Source organism: Macrotis lagotis, chromosome 2 (assembly GCF_037893015.1).
Source record: "Macrotis lagotis isolate mMagLag1 chromosome 2, bilby.v1.9.chrom.fasta, whole genome shotgun sequence".
Lineage (NCBI taxonomy): Eukaryota > Metazoa > Chordata > Mammalia > Peramelemorphia > Peramelidae > Macrotis > Macrotis lagotis.
The window spans coordinates 227969611-227987616 of NC_133659.1; the positions used below are offsets into that span (position 1 = coordinate 227969611).

Sequence of the window (18006 nt, forward strand, 5' to 3'; positions counted from 1 at the left end):
TTTGAGGGTAAACATCTTTGTACAGAACACAGCTGCCTCTTCTGATATGAGGGTAATCTAAGTCTTTCATAGGATTGACTACTGTTCCCAGCTGAAGGCTTTTCCCCCTTCCTCCTATTTGTTCAATCTGTCTAATGATTGACATATGCCCCATATTTTGCTGAAAAAAAAATTTAAACCCATCTTGTCCAAATTTAAACCTAATCTTTTCCTCCAAACTCTGTCCCCTTCCCATCTGAAGGTAACACCATCCTCACAATCCAGGTGTCATCTTTGACTCCTCATTTATCTCATTCTCCCTCTTCTGTATCCAATTTCACCTTTCTTTCTTGAATACACATTTTTTCTCTCCTCTGACACTGCCACCACACTACCCTGTTGCAGATCCTTATCTTCTCACTGAAGGACCATTTCAATAGGTGGCTGATGGGTCTCCTTGCCTCAAGTCTCTCTTTAGTCCAGTCCATACTATATTCAGTTGATGAAGTGATGTTTCTTATGCAAAAGTCTGACCATGTCCTTGCTCTAATAAACTCCTGAGGTTCCCTATCACTTCAAGAATCAAATATAAAATCCCTTTGTGTTCAAAGTCTTGCACCCTAGCTTCCTGCACCCAGGATTCAGCATTCTTACATTTAACACTTTGTCAGGTGCTCTTTGATCCAGTGACACTAACCTCATGGGAATTCCTTAACAAACTACTCCTTTAGTCTCTGGGCTTCTTCTCTTGCTATCATCCATACTTAGAAAGCTTTCTCCATTTCCATCTCCATCAGCTTCAAATCTCAACTAAAATTCCATGGTCTCCCAAGAAGACTTTCCCAATCCTTTTTTTTTAGGTTTTTTTTTTTTTTACAAGGCAATGGGGTTAAGTGGTTTGCCCAAGCCCACACAGCTAGGCCAGATTTGAATCAGATACTCCTGATTCCAGGGCCGGTGCTCTATTCACTACACCACCTAGCCACCAAAAAGATGAGAACCCAATCCTTTTTAATTCTCAGGCCTTCCCATTGTTAATTGTTTCTTATTTATTCTATATACAGATTGAGTATAATTATTTATGTGTTGTCTCCCTTATTGTAGACTACTTGAGAACAGGGACTTTAGCCTTTTTCTGAAAAATTAGCACTTAGCCAAGTATTTGGCATACAGTTGGAGTTCAATAAATGTTTATTGCCTGCCTGAATGTTGTAGTGATGGGGACTGGGGGTGTAGGGGTGGGGGGGTGAGATGAAAAAGACTGAGGAAAGAGAGACAGAAACTTTCCTTGCTAAAAAGTCCTTTCAGGGACCTGGCTCTTCCAACTAGAGTCTGCTGAAATGGAATTTTTCTACCACTGAAATGGCTTATCACTTGACTGGACTGATTGTTATTTTATATATACATACATACATACACATACAAATATATATATATATTATATATGTATATATGTATATACCTATGTATATGTACATATCTATAATCTATATCCATCTATCTATAAGTACAGTATCTGATTCTTTAAGTCAATAATAAGATTTTTTTTTGTGTGTAGTCTTGTCATCTTTTCATTTAATGATCAAAGTATTGTAATACTATAAAATTGATTAAGGATTTATCTACACTTAGCTTTACACTTGGATTGATTCAATGAAGTAGTTTCTTTTGTTGTTGGTTGTGCCTGACTCTTTATGACCCCCCACTGTTTTCTTGGCAGAGATCCTATAGTAGTTTTGCCATTTCCTTCTCCTGATAATTTTTACAGATGAGGAAACTAAGGCAACCAAGGTTATATGACTTGCTCACGGTCATGCAGGTAGTAAATGTCTGAGGCCAGATTTGAACAAGAAGATGAATCTTTCTGACTCTAGGCCCAGTGCTTTATTTAATACACCATGTATTTATTCCAAGGTGGCTTCTGGGATTACATGAATTGGATTGGGAGTAGAATCTCAAAGTTAAAAATGAATTATATTGGGGCAGCTAGGTGGCGCAGTGGATAGAGTACTGGCCCTGGAATCAGGAGGACCTGAGTTCAAATCCGGCCCCAGACACTTAACAATTACCTAGCCGTGTGACCTTGGGCAAGTCACTTAACCCCGTTGCCTTGCAAAAAAAACCCCCAAAACAAATGAATTATATAAACAGGCAAAATAATATGCTTATCGTGGACAAGGACTCTGCTCTTCTAAGAAGATTCTCCTGATTGCTCATCAATATTAGATAATTCATAAATTAAAGATATTTCATAACTCTTTTGGACAAGAATGGTGATTTCACTGGCATAAGGAATTCCCAGTAAGGAAACTCCTTCTAACAATGGAGATTAGCACCTGTTTTAAATCTTATAGTTATAAAGCAGGAGTTTTTAACTTTGGGTCTAGTAAACCTACTTTTTTTTAAAGATTTTTCAAGGTAACGGGGTTAAGTGGCTTGCCCAAGGCCACACGGCTAGGTAATTGTTAAGTGTCTGAGGTCGGATTTGAACCCAGGTACTCCTAACTCCAAGGCCGGTGCTCTATCCACTGTGCCACCTAGCCACCCCAGTAAACTTACTTTTAAAAATATTTTGATACCTGCATTTCAATGTATTAATTTTCTTTTGTAATTCTATATTTCATCGTATGCATTTACAAATATTATTCTGAGGTGTCTAGACTTCATGACACACTAAAAGACTTTTAGAACCATGTCATCTGAGTCAATGAGCATTTACAGGACATTGTGTAGGATGACAAAACCAGTACGAGCTAAGAAGCACGACTTTTGCATCTAAAGCTGACTCTTATTAGCTATCCTACTCTGCATCTCTTCAACATAGTATTTTGTTCAGCAATTCCGTAAAGTCCCTATCATACAATATGTAATATTATAATTAATCTGTATCTATGTATTTGAAGGTAAGGACTCATTACAATTTTCATATTACTTTAGGATAGTTAACATTTTGTTTGTAAGAATGAGGTAACAAAATCCTGACAGGCTAGATGAACCAAATGTATTAAAATGAAATTTTTAAAAAATTATATGCTTGATAATAATTTTAATAAAATCAAACAAACAAAAAATAAAATGTAAAAATGTAGGATTGAAATCCTACATTAAACCATTAGACTTTCATAAGGTAAAATCAAATGAAATGAAAAATAAGGAAGAAATATTTTTGATGTCACTTTTTCAGGGAAGACTGAAAATCCAGATGTGACTTTGTTTGCTTTAATAATGTTTAAAAAAAAAAAGGGGCGGCTAGGTGGCGTAGTGGATAAAGCATTGGCCCTGGAGTCAGGAGTACCTGGGTTCAAATCTGGTCTCAGACACTTAACAATTACCTAGCCGTGTGGCCTTGGGCAAGCCACTTAACCCCGTTTGCCTTACAAAAAAATAAAAAAAAGTTTGTCCTTCATTTTTGAAGAAGATGGTTTACCATTTCCTTCTCCATCTCATTTTAAGATCAATGCTGTACAAAAATCAAACAGTCAAAAAAAAAGGCTATACCAGACCTGCAGACCAAAGAGCAACATCAGGGAGGTGATGCCATGATAATCTCATGAACTGGATATGAGTGAGGGGGTGCTGTGCTAAGTGACTGGACTCACTTTCTCCTCCAGCCATCTGGAGGAGATAGCCAGATATGAATAAGGATGACTGGAAACATCCCTGGATGCAAAGCAGTCAGGGTTAAGTGACTTGCCCAAGCTCATACAGCTAGTAAAAGTCAAGTGATTGGATCCGAACTCCTGTCCTCCTGACTCCAAGGCCAGAGCTCTATCCACTGTACCACCTACATGCCCTTTATCCCACACTTCTAGCTTCTGGAAGAGTCACTTTAGGGCCATCTCCATTATAGTAAGGAATACTTTATTTGAGTGCTTTTCTATACATTACCTGGCACATAGTAGATACTAAATAGATAATTGCTGAAATGACTTGGACAATGAAAAAAAAAGTGAATTCAGGAAGCCAGACAATTCTTTCTTAGGATTAGCTGGGAGGTTTTACAACTCCAAGGCTTTGTTTATCTGGGATGTAGGATCCACAGAGAAGGCTGTGGAGCATTAGTTCTTACCCTCCTGGGTAGAAAAATAGTTGTGACCTCTTCCAGGAGGAATGATAGGGGGAAACAAAGTTAAAAAGGGAGCTGTTATTTAGCATTTGATCTGGGTTGATCTGTGAGAATATCTCTAGTGATATGAAATCTATTACTTCATTCATTAGCTCATTTCACTTTCTCACAGTTAAAACTATTGGGAAATTCTTTCTTACCTAAATTTAAAATCTAGCCTCTTATAATTTATACTCAATGGTTCTAGTTAGTCCCTCCAAATAAATCACACAGAATAAATCTAGTTACTTTTCCCTTTCCCTCTTTGTTAATAAAGATCATGTCAAACTAAAGACTTTGGTTTCAGGGATCCATCAACCTTTATATCAGCATCTTCCCATCTCCAATCTTCCAGCTCTTATTCTCTACAATTCTTCAAAGGGTACTGGCAACAATTAAGTAGACACACCTGCAAGTTCTTTAGTAGTTTGGAACAAGTCTGGACCAGGAGATCTGAATGTATTTAGACTATCTGGATGCCCTCTCTGATCTTCAATTCATTTTTTTTAAGTTTTTTTTTTGCAAGGCAATGGGGTTAAGTGGCTTGCCCAAGGCCACAATAGCTAGGTAATTATTAAATGTCTGAGGCCAGATTTGAACTCAGGTACTTCTAATTCCAGGACCAATGCTCTATCCACTGCACCACCTAGCCACCCCTCTTCAATTCATTTTTACTTATGTTCATTGTATCTAAAGTCTGAATATCATTCTTCTTGACAAAGCATATAGAAATGATGTCAACATTATAAGTATAGGAAAAAATCCACTTCAAATTTTCAGTTCACAAGAACAGCTAACACTTTGTATTACAGAACTGAGATCCAAACAGACTTATAGGGTCTGAAGTGATGGGCCAAATCTAATTAGATGAAATTGAAAAGCTTACATTCTACTGGGAGAGACAACAAACAACTATGCACAAACAAGCTATATACAAATCAAAATAGAAATAACCAAAGGCACTTGCCTCATCATAATTCTCCTCCTTGTTTCCCACAGCCTCTAATAGGGGGAATGAAGGATTTTAGCTGGGACTTGTAGGAAACTAGGGAAGTTAGAAGACAGAGATGAGGAGGGAGATGGTTCGAAGCATGGGCACAGAAAGTGAAAATGCCCAGAACTGGGAGACAGAGGGTTTAGTGAGAGCAACAAGGAGGGCAGTATCACTAAATATTGGGAGCAGGGTTATAGATATGTGTAGGGTATAAGAAAACTGGAGGGGCCAGATGATGAAGGGTTTTAAAAGTAATTATAAGGATTTTTTTAAAAGTGACTTGCCCAAGGTCACACAGCTATTTTTCTTTGATCAACTCTTCATGACTTCATTTCAGGTTTTCTTGGCAGAGATACTGGAGGGGTTTGCCATTTCCTTCTTCATCTCATTTTAAGATGAAGAAACTGAGGTAAACAGAGTTAAATGACTTGCCCAGGATCACACAGCTAGGAAATGTTTGAGAACAGATTTGAACTCAGGAAGAGGAGTCTTGGTAATACCTGGCCCAGCACTCTATATACTGTACCACCTACCTGCCCCTAGGTGGTATTATGTTCAATTTACAGATGAAGAATAGAGTTTCTAAGAGGATAAGTGATCTGCACAGGGTCACACTAGAAGCTATTTGAGGAAAGATTCAAATTCAAGTCATCCTGGTATGATAGCTAAGAGGCCTATAATACCATATTTTCAGAAATTAATTTAGAATCAAGAGTTTTGAAGAATACATGAATTAAATGACAAATTAATTCTAAAGAACAGATCAATTTTGGAACTCTGGGTTGCTAATTCTACCCTGGCTATTGTTATCTTACTTAGTGAACACATTTCTTGGAGCTGAATTCTGGCAATTGGCTCATGTCCAAAGATCAATGCTGTATAAAAATCAAACAGTCAAAAAAAAAAAGACTATACCAGAAATTCCTATAATTACTATACTAGTCACATGATAATTGTTTGGAAAGAAACAGTTTAACAAAAATATAATTTTCTAATCTTAAATTCTAGCAGAGGTCAAGGGCAAACTTCCATTGCTAAACAAGTTTTAAAACAAGTTTTAAACAAGTATTTTAAACAAGTATTAAACAAGAATTCAACTGTACAAGTATAAGATTAAGATGCTGGAAAAAGGTTAGTAAATTTAAATAGTTAAAGAAGTTTTAAAAATTAATCACTGAAGCAAGAGAAATACCTTTAAAAAAGACAAACCTTCCAGTCTTGTTATTTCTATAGTGAGTAAAATTATTTTCTATTTTATAATGTTGTTTCCTAGTTCTAAAACCTTCAGTGCCTTCACTCGGCCTATAGAACAAAAAGTTTAACTGCTTGGTATTCATAGTCTTCAGTAAAACTTCTTTTGTTTCAAATGACTATTTCAAAAACAAGGTACTCACCGAGACTTGGGTAAGGAGCAAAGGTGTTCATTGAAGACTGTTGCTCTTTGGTCTGCAGGTCAGGTAGGCCGGGACCCTGGGGATGGGGTGAAAAGCTCTCCATGGCTGATTTGCCTGCAGAGGGGTGCAAAGAGAGATGTGGAGGGGGAGGCTGCTGCTGTTTCATGAGCAAGGCCTGGGCCAGCTGGCGCTGGTGCTGCTGGATCTGCTGCTGCATGTTATTGATTGTACGTGCAACCTGGGAAGAGAAAATAGAAAAAGAAAAGTTTAGTAAGTTAAGAACAATTTACTAATTTTATTATTTTCAGTTAAAATTTTTATTCTTTTGAGTTAAAATGTTTGCTTTTTAACTATAGTTGTATGATATAACAGATATGAAATCTTCTAAATTTATCAGATGACAAGGCTATTTTTTTTTTGCTTGGTGTAATCAATTATATTTTTTCATTATCTGAAATTTCTTTTGTCAACAAACATGGATTAATTCTTAAGGAGATAATATAAAGAAAATTTAATAAGGGAATGAATACCTACTTGCTGCTCTTGTTGTCTCATCGGTCCGGAAACATTACGCTGGGCCTGTAACATCTGCTGCTGGATTTGTAAACGTTGGTATGCCTGTTGGCAGAAAAACGAGAATGTAATGATCACATGAAAGATACTAAATGATTCAATTTCTTCTGATGGGTCAAAAATAAAAATATAAATTTCCAACATTCTTGGACAGTGCTAACTATTGTTTATTAAAGTATATTTTCTGGCACAAAACAACTTTAAAAAGATTATGGTCTTATTAAAAAACTGAATATATTAAAAAGTTTGGGCAACTATGCTAATATTCCCACAATTAATGTTCATCTAATGATGACATCAAAATCCTTCTATTTGATACAAATTAGATGTTGAAAAAATATGAGAAAGTAATGAAAAGATATTTATTTTAACAAAAATTCCAATCAAAGTTATCCAGAATGGCTCAAAACTGTCTTGGCACAATACCAGCATTAACTTGTCCCAGATAAACAAAAATGTGGTAAAAATTATAAATGGCTATAAATACTACAAGTTCAAAAGGTCATTTTAACATATATCACTGGGAACTCAACCTAAGAAAGTGGAAATTACAGGAGGATTCTTTTAAAGCTTAGAAGCTATTAATAAAGAGCTAATTAAAACACTCTTTGTGTTGTCCCTCTGCATACTAGATATTTGAAGATTTCCTTTACAGTGTTATGTTCCTTTATCATTCAAAAAATTTGCAAAGAAACCTGTGGATATTTTCCTTAGCACGAAATAGATATTTTTTAGACTCAAAGAATGAAATTCAACTTTATTAAAAATGAAAAAGATAAAATAGACTGCTTACTGGAATAGTATCATCAATAATTTACAAACTATTTTAGTTAACTTATACAGTGCTTTAAGGCTTACAAAGTTATTTCAGTTGATCCTCACAACAACCCTGTGAGGTAGGTGCTATAACTATTTCCATTTTACCAGTGAGGAAACTGAGGCTGAAGAAGGTTAAGTGACTTGCCCAGGGTCACATACCTAGTATCTGTGCTAGGATTTGAACCCAAGTCTGACTTCTTGATTCTAAGTCCAGTACTCTAGACACTGTACAACCTAGTTGGTTTGATACTATTACTATTAATACACTGATAATATAAGGTATAAATTTTCTCCTTTAAGTACTAAATTTAAAATTTTGATAATTTTGGACGAAAATAATTCAAATATATACCATACCTTCTCTATGGTCCACTATGTAAATCTTTTCTTTTTTACATTTACCTTGATAATTGATTATTATGAATGTTACTAGTCTATCTTGAAATACAATATCCTTAGGAATTACTGAATATCATAGGGCTCTATAATTCCTAAATCACCATGAATCACTCTAGACTACTACTTTTTTTTTTGCTTATGTCTGCTTTTTATATATTTTTCTGTACATTCCCTAATGTTTGCTTCTAATTTCCTACTAGCAATTATTAAAATTGAATTGAAAATAGAAGTCAGTATGCTGAGCTTGAGGGAATTCTCCTATGAATGTAGCAATAAAAGCTTTAGTGATCTCATTTGGTCATGTTCCATAATTCAGGATGCCAAGTAAGTTGCTTTCAGAAAAATGAAGTGCCATTATTTTCAATAATAAATAAATCTTATCTTTTATTATACATCAGTAAAATCAATGCTAATATAATCTAGGGTTATAACAGAAAATATAACCCATTAACAAGAGCAATATTACCAATGTTTTTATGATAATTATTTTTAAAAAACTGTAGGAAATTTAGGGAAATGTGAACATGTAATAACATGAAAAAAATAACCTGTCATATATGTTTATCAATATATGTCTAGCTAATATGGCCTAAGGGTTTAAATTTGGTTGTCTGTTTAAGGAATCTGTGGAAAAACAAAGCAGTGGATAAGTGTCAAAAAAACACTTTCCTTTTGTTCTTCAAATCTATTCTATTGTCTGCATATTTATTAACTCACCAGCTGCAGTTGATAGAGCTGGTTCAACATCGTCATATGCTGAGGATTAATTGGCGAGGTTAATAGTGCAGGGTTGAGACCAATGTTTTTTGCTGCAAACTGCAAAAGCTGTGCTTGAACCTACATAATAGAAAACACTAGTCACTGAATGTTGTATATTTATTAAAGCAAATTTTTAAAGACTTTTGGATTATTAATAATATACAATTAGATTCATTTTAAGAATTAAAATTCAAGGGAAAATTTTAAAATGGGCAAAAATGGCTATCACTACTAAAAGTGATATTCACCTGCATTTCTGAAGCAGGACAAAAAAAATTCTTTTAAAAGTGTCAATTAAATAAGCTAAATAAAGTGAAAAGAATTCTAGGGTTTTCCTTCATTTAGCAAATTGGCAAAGATGACAAAAGATGGAAATAGTCAATATCAGATGGGCTGTGGGAAGAAAGACACACATTAGTGTCTTGTGGTTACATTGGTCCAAACAATCTGAAAAATAATTTAGAACTATGCCCAAGCATATATAACTACATTAAACTATGACTTAGCAATCCTACTACTGAGCCTATATCTGAAGGATTTCAAAGAAAGAGAAAAAGGATCCATACTTAGGAAAATATTTATAGAAGGTTTCAGAGAAACTTGGGAATGCTTGGATGAACTCATGTAGAATGAAGTCAATGGAACCAAGAGAACAATTTATAAAGTAACGTTACTGTAAAAAGAAACAACTTTGAAAGACTTTAGAACTCTGATAAAACCACTGACCAATCATAATTCCAGTGGATAACTGATGAAGAATGCTACCTGTCTACTGATAGAAAGGTGATGAATTCGTATATAGAATGAGACATACATTTATAGATATAAGTTCTTTGTTTTGCTTGACAATGCGCACATGTTAAAAGGTTTTGCTTTTTCTTTTCAGTGAGGTAATGTGTGCAGAAGTGAGAACAAGAAAAAAACAAGTGCTTGATAATTGGAAATAAGGAGAAAAAACCAAGTGTTTGATAATTAAAAACAAAACAACTTCAAGATACCTGATATAAATTACAATTATGTTTAGAAAATGTCCAACCTGTGTACATCCTTTGACTTAAAAGATTCCATTACTAAGCATCTATTCCAAGAAAGTCAAAGAGAGAAATGAAGATACAACTTATATTAAAATATTTATAGCAGCACCTTTTGTGTTAGCAAAGAACTGGAAGCAAAGTGGATGTCTAGTGATGAAGAAATGGCTAAACAAACTATCAAACGTGAATATAATGGAATATTACTGTGCGTAAGAAATAATTAATATGAAGAATTCAGAGGAGCACAGGAAGACATAAATGAATTCATGCAGAGTGAGGCAAGTAAAACCAGGAAAAAACACATATGATCATATACATTATGTTGCGTGGGTATAATAGAAATGACTTATCCTCACCTTCCCACTCACCTCAAGTATCAAATGCTGAGTGATTATATTGATCTAGAGAAGAAGAAAATATACTCTTTTCCTTCACTGAAAAGGTGAGAGACTATGGATATGGAATATAGCATCTATAGTCAGATGTATTTAGTCAGTTTTACAGAATTGCTTTTCCTCTCATTTTTTAATCTTTGCCACAAGGGATGAGATAGCTTACTGAGTAGGTGAGGGAGGAAAATATTAAGAAATAATGAACATTCAAAATAAAAGTTATTAATAAAAATATAATTAAAAAAGCAAAAAACAATAGAATAGCAATAATAGACAATTTAGGATACTAGGCTATTTATATCAGTAACTGTTTTCTGTACTTACTACTATTTGCAAGGCTTTGAGTGAGGACAAGAGATACAATATGAAAAAATACTCCCTGCCACTAATAGGAAACATTTTATTTAAGGAATACCACATTTAAATAAGTAAACATAGGTAAAAATATTTATAGAAGGAAGGCATATTAATCACTAGAAAGGGGAAGAAGTTTCCTAAAGGAGGTTATAGATGAGCCTTGAGAGAAATTAGGGATGATAAGAGGGAGGGCATTCCAGTAATATAGGTAAGTCTTGAATAAAGGCATGCAAATGGGAGATAGAATGTTAAGATCAGGCAAAAGAAAGCAGGCTAATTTAGCTAGAATATATAGTGCAAAACAAGGAGTAATGCAAGTAAGCATAAAAAGGCAGATTGGAATCAAATATGAACGAGTTTAAATGCTAAAAATAAATTTTTGTATCTTATCAGAGGTAATAATTGAAGTGATCTGCTCAGGGAGCAAATTGTTCTTGTTCTGGGAGGAAGATTTTTGAGCAAGCAAGTAACACGGCTAGATTTGTTTTAAAAAAGAAGAAAAAAAACTGTATTTAATTGGAATTTAAAATAATGTAGGGAATCTGAATGAGCAAATACATCTTTTTGTGAATAGAGAAGAAAAAAAGGATCCCTTCCAAGGCACTAAAAAGCCTCCCCTTCATCAGTCAGCCAGCCAGTCACCTTGTATTAGTTAAATGCTGCTTGGTACTGTGCCCTGGATACATACACAGAAGGCAAAGCAGGTTCTCAAGATGCTTCTGGTTTAAGGAAGGAAACAACATGAATACAACCAGGGATAAGAGAAGGCACAAAGAAGATGGAAAACCAGGAAAAGATGGGAATTTAACAGAGACTTAAATAGAAAGCTGAGGAAGCCAGGAGGCAGAAATAAGGAGGAGTGCTCCTTTGCCAGAAGAAGAACAAGCTAAGGGATCTAAGAGGGTTCCTGGAAAGGCACTGTTAGCATTTAAAAAAAAAAAGAATTTCCATGATTTCTTTTCTAACTAGCAATCCTAAACTCTATAGCACTGAATACTCTAAAGTCTGGTAAGGTATTATTACTACTTGGGGGTTAACATGATCAGGGAACCCTCAAATACATGACACTATATTACAGATTCACATCCTACAGCACATAACACAAAAGCAAAATACTTTATCTTGATCATTAAATTCTAAAGGAACCAAAGGTTTAGTGCTAATAATCACTTCTAGCTCATGGAGCTGATTGGGAACTCTGAGGTCATCTAGTGCCTTCTCATCCTGTAACAGATGAGGAAATAGGCCCAAACAAGCTATGTAGCTTGCCATGGATCAGCTGATCAAAGATCACAGAACCAAGATAGCTGGATTGAAACAGATAACTTTTATACAAGTTGATAAGTTGATGACATCATATAAATCTACAGGCTACCTATGATTGTAAATTTTTTTGTTTTACCAAGGGCTTTTCTATATTCTATTGTTACTGAGTGGAGATGGTAGATGGAGGGGCCTCTGGGTTCAGGATGAGAAAGGTGTTCTTGGAAGAAGGACTCAATTATATTTCTGACACCTCATGGTCCTGGGCAATCCATTTAACTCCCATGTAACTTGATCCTCCTTGTTATTTATCTACTCAGAACAGACAGCCTGAGTAATTTTTCATTTAGTTATTTTATCACAATTCTTCATACTCAAAAATGTGACAGGTGTATTATAATTACCAAATAATGAAATTTTTTTCATGAAGGATCAAGATAAAAGGCTGGTCCTTGACAAATACACTTTGAATCTTTCTCACACAACCCCCCCCTTTTCCCCTAGCTGTTTTGAATAAATCTCAAGGTTCTAACTCATTTTTCTCCCTCCTCCCTCGTTAATGAAAGATACTTAGGATAAAAATTTCTATAACTTAACTCCTTAAGCAAAGGGGGTGAGGAAGGATTTACACTGCTTTACTAAAAGCAGTTCTCAAATTTTTTGGTTTCTGGCCCCCTTTACACTTTTCATTATTTATTGAGGACCTGAAAGAGTTTTTGTTTATGTGGGTTATAAAGTTGATAGTTACCATATTAGAAAAGAAAATGTCTTATTAATATTAAGAAAAGTTTGACCTTCTGAATCTCCTGGAAGGGTCTTGAGGATGTCCAGACCACTAGAAAAACCTATTGCTTTTCTTCTTCAGCTCAGTAAGCTATTCCTCATCATATAACCTCTCTCTTGGTACTTACCTTTTCTGGAACCCTGGTCCCTTCCTCTCATATTTGAAAATCTGTATTACAAGTTAACAATTTCCAATTTTTTAATTGGTTGTCATCTCCTTGGCTGGATATCAGGGATAGAAGTATGGGGGGGTGTCTGGGCTGCCCTAGTACCATTTCCTTATTGTTTATGCCTCTCTCTTTGTGTTTTTTTTCCTTGGATAACTCCAGTTAACCATGTGGCATTCACTTAAATGTGTGGAGGACCTATTGCTTTCAGTTAGTTCCAGCAACAATTCTTTTTTTTCTTTTTTTAAGGTTTTTTTTTTTTTGGTAAGGCAAACGGGGTTAAATGGCTTGCCCAAGGCCACACAGCTAGGTAATTATTAAGTGTCTGAGACTGGATTTGAACCCAGGTACTCCTGACTCCAGGGCTGGTGCTTTATCCACTATGCCACCTAGCCACCCCCAGCAGTAATTCTTAATATGTAATTATCTACTTGTTCAAAATAATAATGTTTGTCCTTCGTTTTTGAAGAAGACCACATCAGGGAGATGATGCCATGACAAGCAAGTGAATTGGATTTGCTTGAGGGGTGACTGTGTTAAGTTAATAACCTCACCAGGTCCAGTGGGCAGATATGAATCAGGATAACTAGAGTTGGCCCTGGATGCAAGGCAATCAGGGTTAAGTGACTTGCCCAAGGTCACACAGCTAGTAAGAGTCAAGGGTCTTGGCCTCAAACACTTAAAATTACCTAGCTGTGTGACCTTGGGCAAGTCACTTAACCTCACTGCCTTGCCAACTCCCCCCCCCAAAAAAAACTAAGAGTCAAAGGTCTGAGGTCAAATTTGAACTCCTGTCTTCCTGACTCCAAGGCCAGTGTTCTATCTCCTGTGCCACCTAGCTGCTCTACTTGTTCAAAAGGAGATATTATGAAGTTGCTAAACTCATAAGGAGTTCACTTACATTACTTGCATTACACTCGTACATTGAAGTCAATTTGCCTGGGGTTAATTTTCAAAGTTGAACCAAATAGTGATATCAAAATAATTATTTCTATCTAAATGTGCAAAGCACCAAAATTCACATTTTACTTAATCTCAGAGGAACTCAGAGGTCAGCTACTCTAATCTATCCCCAACCAGGAATCCCTTCAACAAAATTCCCAATAGAATTAGACTTTGAAACCCACCATTTTTAGAGATTTCTCATTCTACTATTGAATAGTATGGTGAGGAAAAATCCTTAGATTTCTACCCATTGCTTTCCATTCTGCATTCCTGGTCCATACAGAACAAGTCTAATCCCACCTCCATATGACAACCGTTGAGACATTTGAAAACATTTATGTCCTTTCCCCTACTCCCAAAATATGCAAGTTCTTTCAAATGAAAACTGGAAAGCAAACTCGGGATTCCACTGTGCTTGCTTCCTCTCCAAGTATCCCTCTAAAAATAGAATTTCCAAGTGAATACCAGACTCTAGATGTAGCCTGATTAGTTACACATATTTCTCTCAATTTAATCTGAAATAACATGGGCTTTTTTTGATTGGCAGATAATGTTGATGACTTACATTGACCTTGCAGTCCAATAAAAGCTCTAGATCTTTTTCACAGTCCAATTCCCCTGTGGCCCAGAGAAAATTAAATGACTTACCTAGGATCACACAGTAAATGGCTGTGCTGGGATTCAAACAGGTCCTTACTACCAAACTCAATGGTCTTTCCACTACTGTCCTAGTTATCTCTCCCAACTTGTAAAATTGCTTCTGACTTTCTGGCCTTTTACACTTTTCCTTCAGCAGCCTACATGATTGAAGCCTCCTCACTCTGGAACATTTATCACCCTGCAGTGTCTCTCTACTATGTTTCTCTCTTCTTTGGGAATCTCCATTTGGAGCAGGTCCCAAGCCAGTCACTTCTCTCTAGGTTTGACTTTTGACTTTCTGGACTTGGATACCATTTCTCATCTTGGATGCCCTCTCCTTCCTCCCCCCTACCTTTCTTAGCTCCCTTCTGTATAGTTTCCTTCCTCTATTATAGTGTAAGTGTAAGTTCCTTGATAGCAGCTTCCTTGTACTTGAATCCCTAGTATTTAGCACAGTGTCTGACACATAGAGTGGACTTAATTATTACCTTGCTTTAATGTTTTATATTTGTCTCTATTATTTTTCAAGTTCTTGTGTTCAAATTCTATCTCTTGTCACTTATTACACACTACTTGGGCAACCTTGGGCAAATCACTCAGCCTCTCTGGTCCTAAGTTTCTTCATCTGTATAATGAGGGAGTGAATTAGAAATTCTAAACCTGTAAGCCTATATCATCCTAATGAGGAGTCTTTTCACCTTAATTTTGTCTTTTTGGCTTTTGTCATTTAATTTCAGTTTTGATAAGTAACCTTTTTTTTTAACCTTTATCTAAGTTGTTGATTAAAATGCTGACCAACACCTGACCACTGACAATCACTGAGACACTTCATTGAATGGACATGAAGACCACAGTGATTTTCTGGGTCTGATCATTCAAATACTACTCTAGTCTTACTATCATGTAACAAGGAAGGTATGAGAGACTTTCTATCAAAATAAACTAGGAACACAGCACTCCTTAGCTTTAAAAACTGCACAGCAGTCTGACCTGAGGGGATAGAAACTGAGGCACTTGAGCACGAAGACTAGGCTGGGATGAGTTAAGAGGTTGTACTGGCGGTTGCTGCGGCTGTTGCATGGTCCTGGCTTGTGCTGCTCCGCTATTGCCAAACATACCCAGATTGCCACTCGGTATCTGGAGGAGGACAAAATAAAAATGATTTGTTTATTTTTCATTTTCTAAAAAGAGTATTTTTTAAAAAACTATTCTAGACTGTAGTTTAAAAAAATTAACTAAAGATGTTAAGCATCTTTTAACAGTTTAAAGGAGCACAAATATTGTTGAAGTTATTAAATTTATAGAAGCTATGTTACAGTGGACAAAACTTTTTAAGATGCAGATAAAATTATCAAAAAAAAGGAAAAAGAGAAGAAATATCATTTACTAACCAAATGGAGAATACAAGAATTATTTCAAAGACTGACTATAACATACATACTATTTGGACAATTTATATTTCAAAAGGAATGATTTCTTCAAAATCTAACTTCTAGGGAATTGGGGAAAAAATCACAATTTGATTTATTCAAGTCATCTTACCTGTCTAGAAGAATTCAAGTTTTGCATGCCCAGCCCTGAGGCAATCCCACCCAGGGTCTGATTAGGGAGTGCACTGTTTGAAAGGGGGAGCTTCAGGCTTGGTGAAGGCAAAAATGGTGAAGTAGTGGGCTCTTCCACTAGGCCGCCATCCTGATTGGAGAAAGAAAGGGTGAGCTGTGTGCAGTGTCCAACAGCAGACAAAGCACAAAACAATTTCCCAAGGAAATATAAAGGATATGGATGGATAAAGGATTAAAATATCAAAAAAAGCATGAATAACAAGGGAATGAAGAATATGGGTAAAGGGAAAGAGAGGGGGGGGAGAGAAAGAGAAAGAGTATTAAAATAGTTTTCCTTCAATTTTTTTTATATTTTACAAATGCACATTTATAGTTTCCCCCCAACTCCCAAGGATTGTACCTTTAATACTTTCCCTAATCCTAGAAACTGCCAAGGCATAGGAAAACTATACCAAGGGGTGGCTAGGTGGATCAGTGGATAAAGCACCGGCCCTGGAGTCAGGAGTACCTGGGTTCAAATCCAGTCTCAGAAACTTAATAATTACCTAGCCGTGTAGCCTTGGGCAAGCCACTTAACCCCATTTGCCCTTGCAAAAAAACCTAAAAAAAAACAACCCAACAACAAAAAACACCTATACCAAGACTCTGATTATCCTCAAATAAACAGATTTCTTTGTGTGGTTATGAAGCATAGAATGGACAAGCAATTAACTACCTAGATACCTTTTATAAACAAAACACAGTTAAAAGGCACAATTCCAATATAAAAACAGGTCTACTGAAGAACAGAAACGAAACTTGATCCCTGGTAGTCTGCTAATGATCCCTAGCATTTTCTTACTTGCCCTTTTGATTTTCCATAAAACTCTTCTATTTTTGAGATCCAATTCTCTTGCTTCGGCATTAGAGGAAGGGAAGGGAATAAGAATTTATATACCTTGTATTCTGTGCCAAGCATTATATTAAGTGCTTTATAAATATTATCTCATCAAACATCATTATGTTTGATATTAATAATATCAAAGTCTTATATGTACCTATTAGTTATTCTAGGTATGTTAAATATTCAAGGCAAATTTAGGAAACTTTTTCCATTATAAACTAGGAGGTTCACTGTCTTCTAAAACATCTCAGTCTATAGAATCATTAATCAAAGCCTATGAGTCAAGAATTGGTACTAAAATCATCACTGCTTATAGACTTCAGCTGGCAAATTAAACACATAGATCAGATCTGTTACAAATTAGAATAACCAAATGTGAAATTTCTACTATGGAAAGGCTATTGAGTAGTTATGTTGATAAGAGAAATTTATGAGGTGACTTGTCAAAGTTCACCCAAATGAAATCAACTTTAGAAGACTTATCTAAACAAAATGATGACTCACCTTGTCAAGAAAGGTGGGGCGGTCCATGGAAGACTCTTTGGAGATTGGTGGGCGGCAGCCAAGGGGTTTGGTGACCATTCCATTGTAGTCAGTCACTCCCATTCCACGCTTGTCCATTTCCACCTTCTTTTCCAGCAGAGCACCTGGAAAGAACAAAGGGAAAAGCATTAAGCTTAAGAAAATTCTCAAGTTCAGCCATTACCATCAGGTATAAAACCTATGGTTGTTTATCTCAGAAAAGATTCAATATTTTTTAAACTTTAAAGTCCATGGCTTCTGGATGAGATGAAAGTTTATGGTACAGGGTTGTGGTATCAACTGCTTAGACATATAGCGTTATCAGGAAAGGGAGAAAAAGTATTCTTCCTTTAAGGAACACAGTAAGAAGAAGGTTCTCTGCCTAAAAAAATAACTTGTCAAAGATAAATTGGAGAAAGGATAATTAAGTTGTTTTG

General features: G+C 35.7%; 1 protein-coding gene across 13 annotated transcripts in view; it reads right to left on the reverse strand.

Annotated features, from left to right (window-relative positions):
* Positions 1 to 18006, reverse strand: part of TNRC6C (trinucleotide repeat containing adaptor 6C) — a 233329-nt gene that overhangs the window by 32758 nt on the left and 182565 nt on the right. For 12 of the 13 annotated variants that reach the window (XM_074225068.1, XM_074225070.1, XM_074225062.1 and 9 more), the window contains 6 exons: positions 17552 to 17694; positions 16145 to 16294; positions 15593 to 15739; positions 8981 to 9100; positions 7007 to 7090; positions 6473 to 6710 (listed from right to left, as the gene is read on the reverse strand). In XM_074225068.1, the coding sequence (XP_074081169.1) occupies positions 6473 to 6710; positions 7007 to 7090; positions 8981 to 9100; positions 15593 to 15739; positions 16145 to 16294; positions 17552 to 17694 (882 nt within the window). The remainder of the gene's footprint in view (positions 1 to 6472; positions 6711 to 7006; positions 7091 to 8980; positions 9101 to 15592; positions 15740 to 16144; positions 16295 to 17551; positions 17695 to 18006) is intronic. The other variant, XM_074225069.1, reaches the window with a different exon arrangement.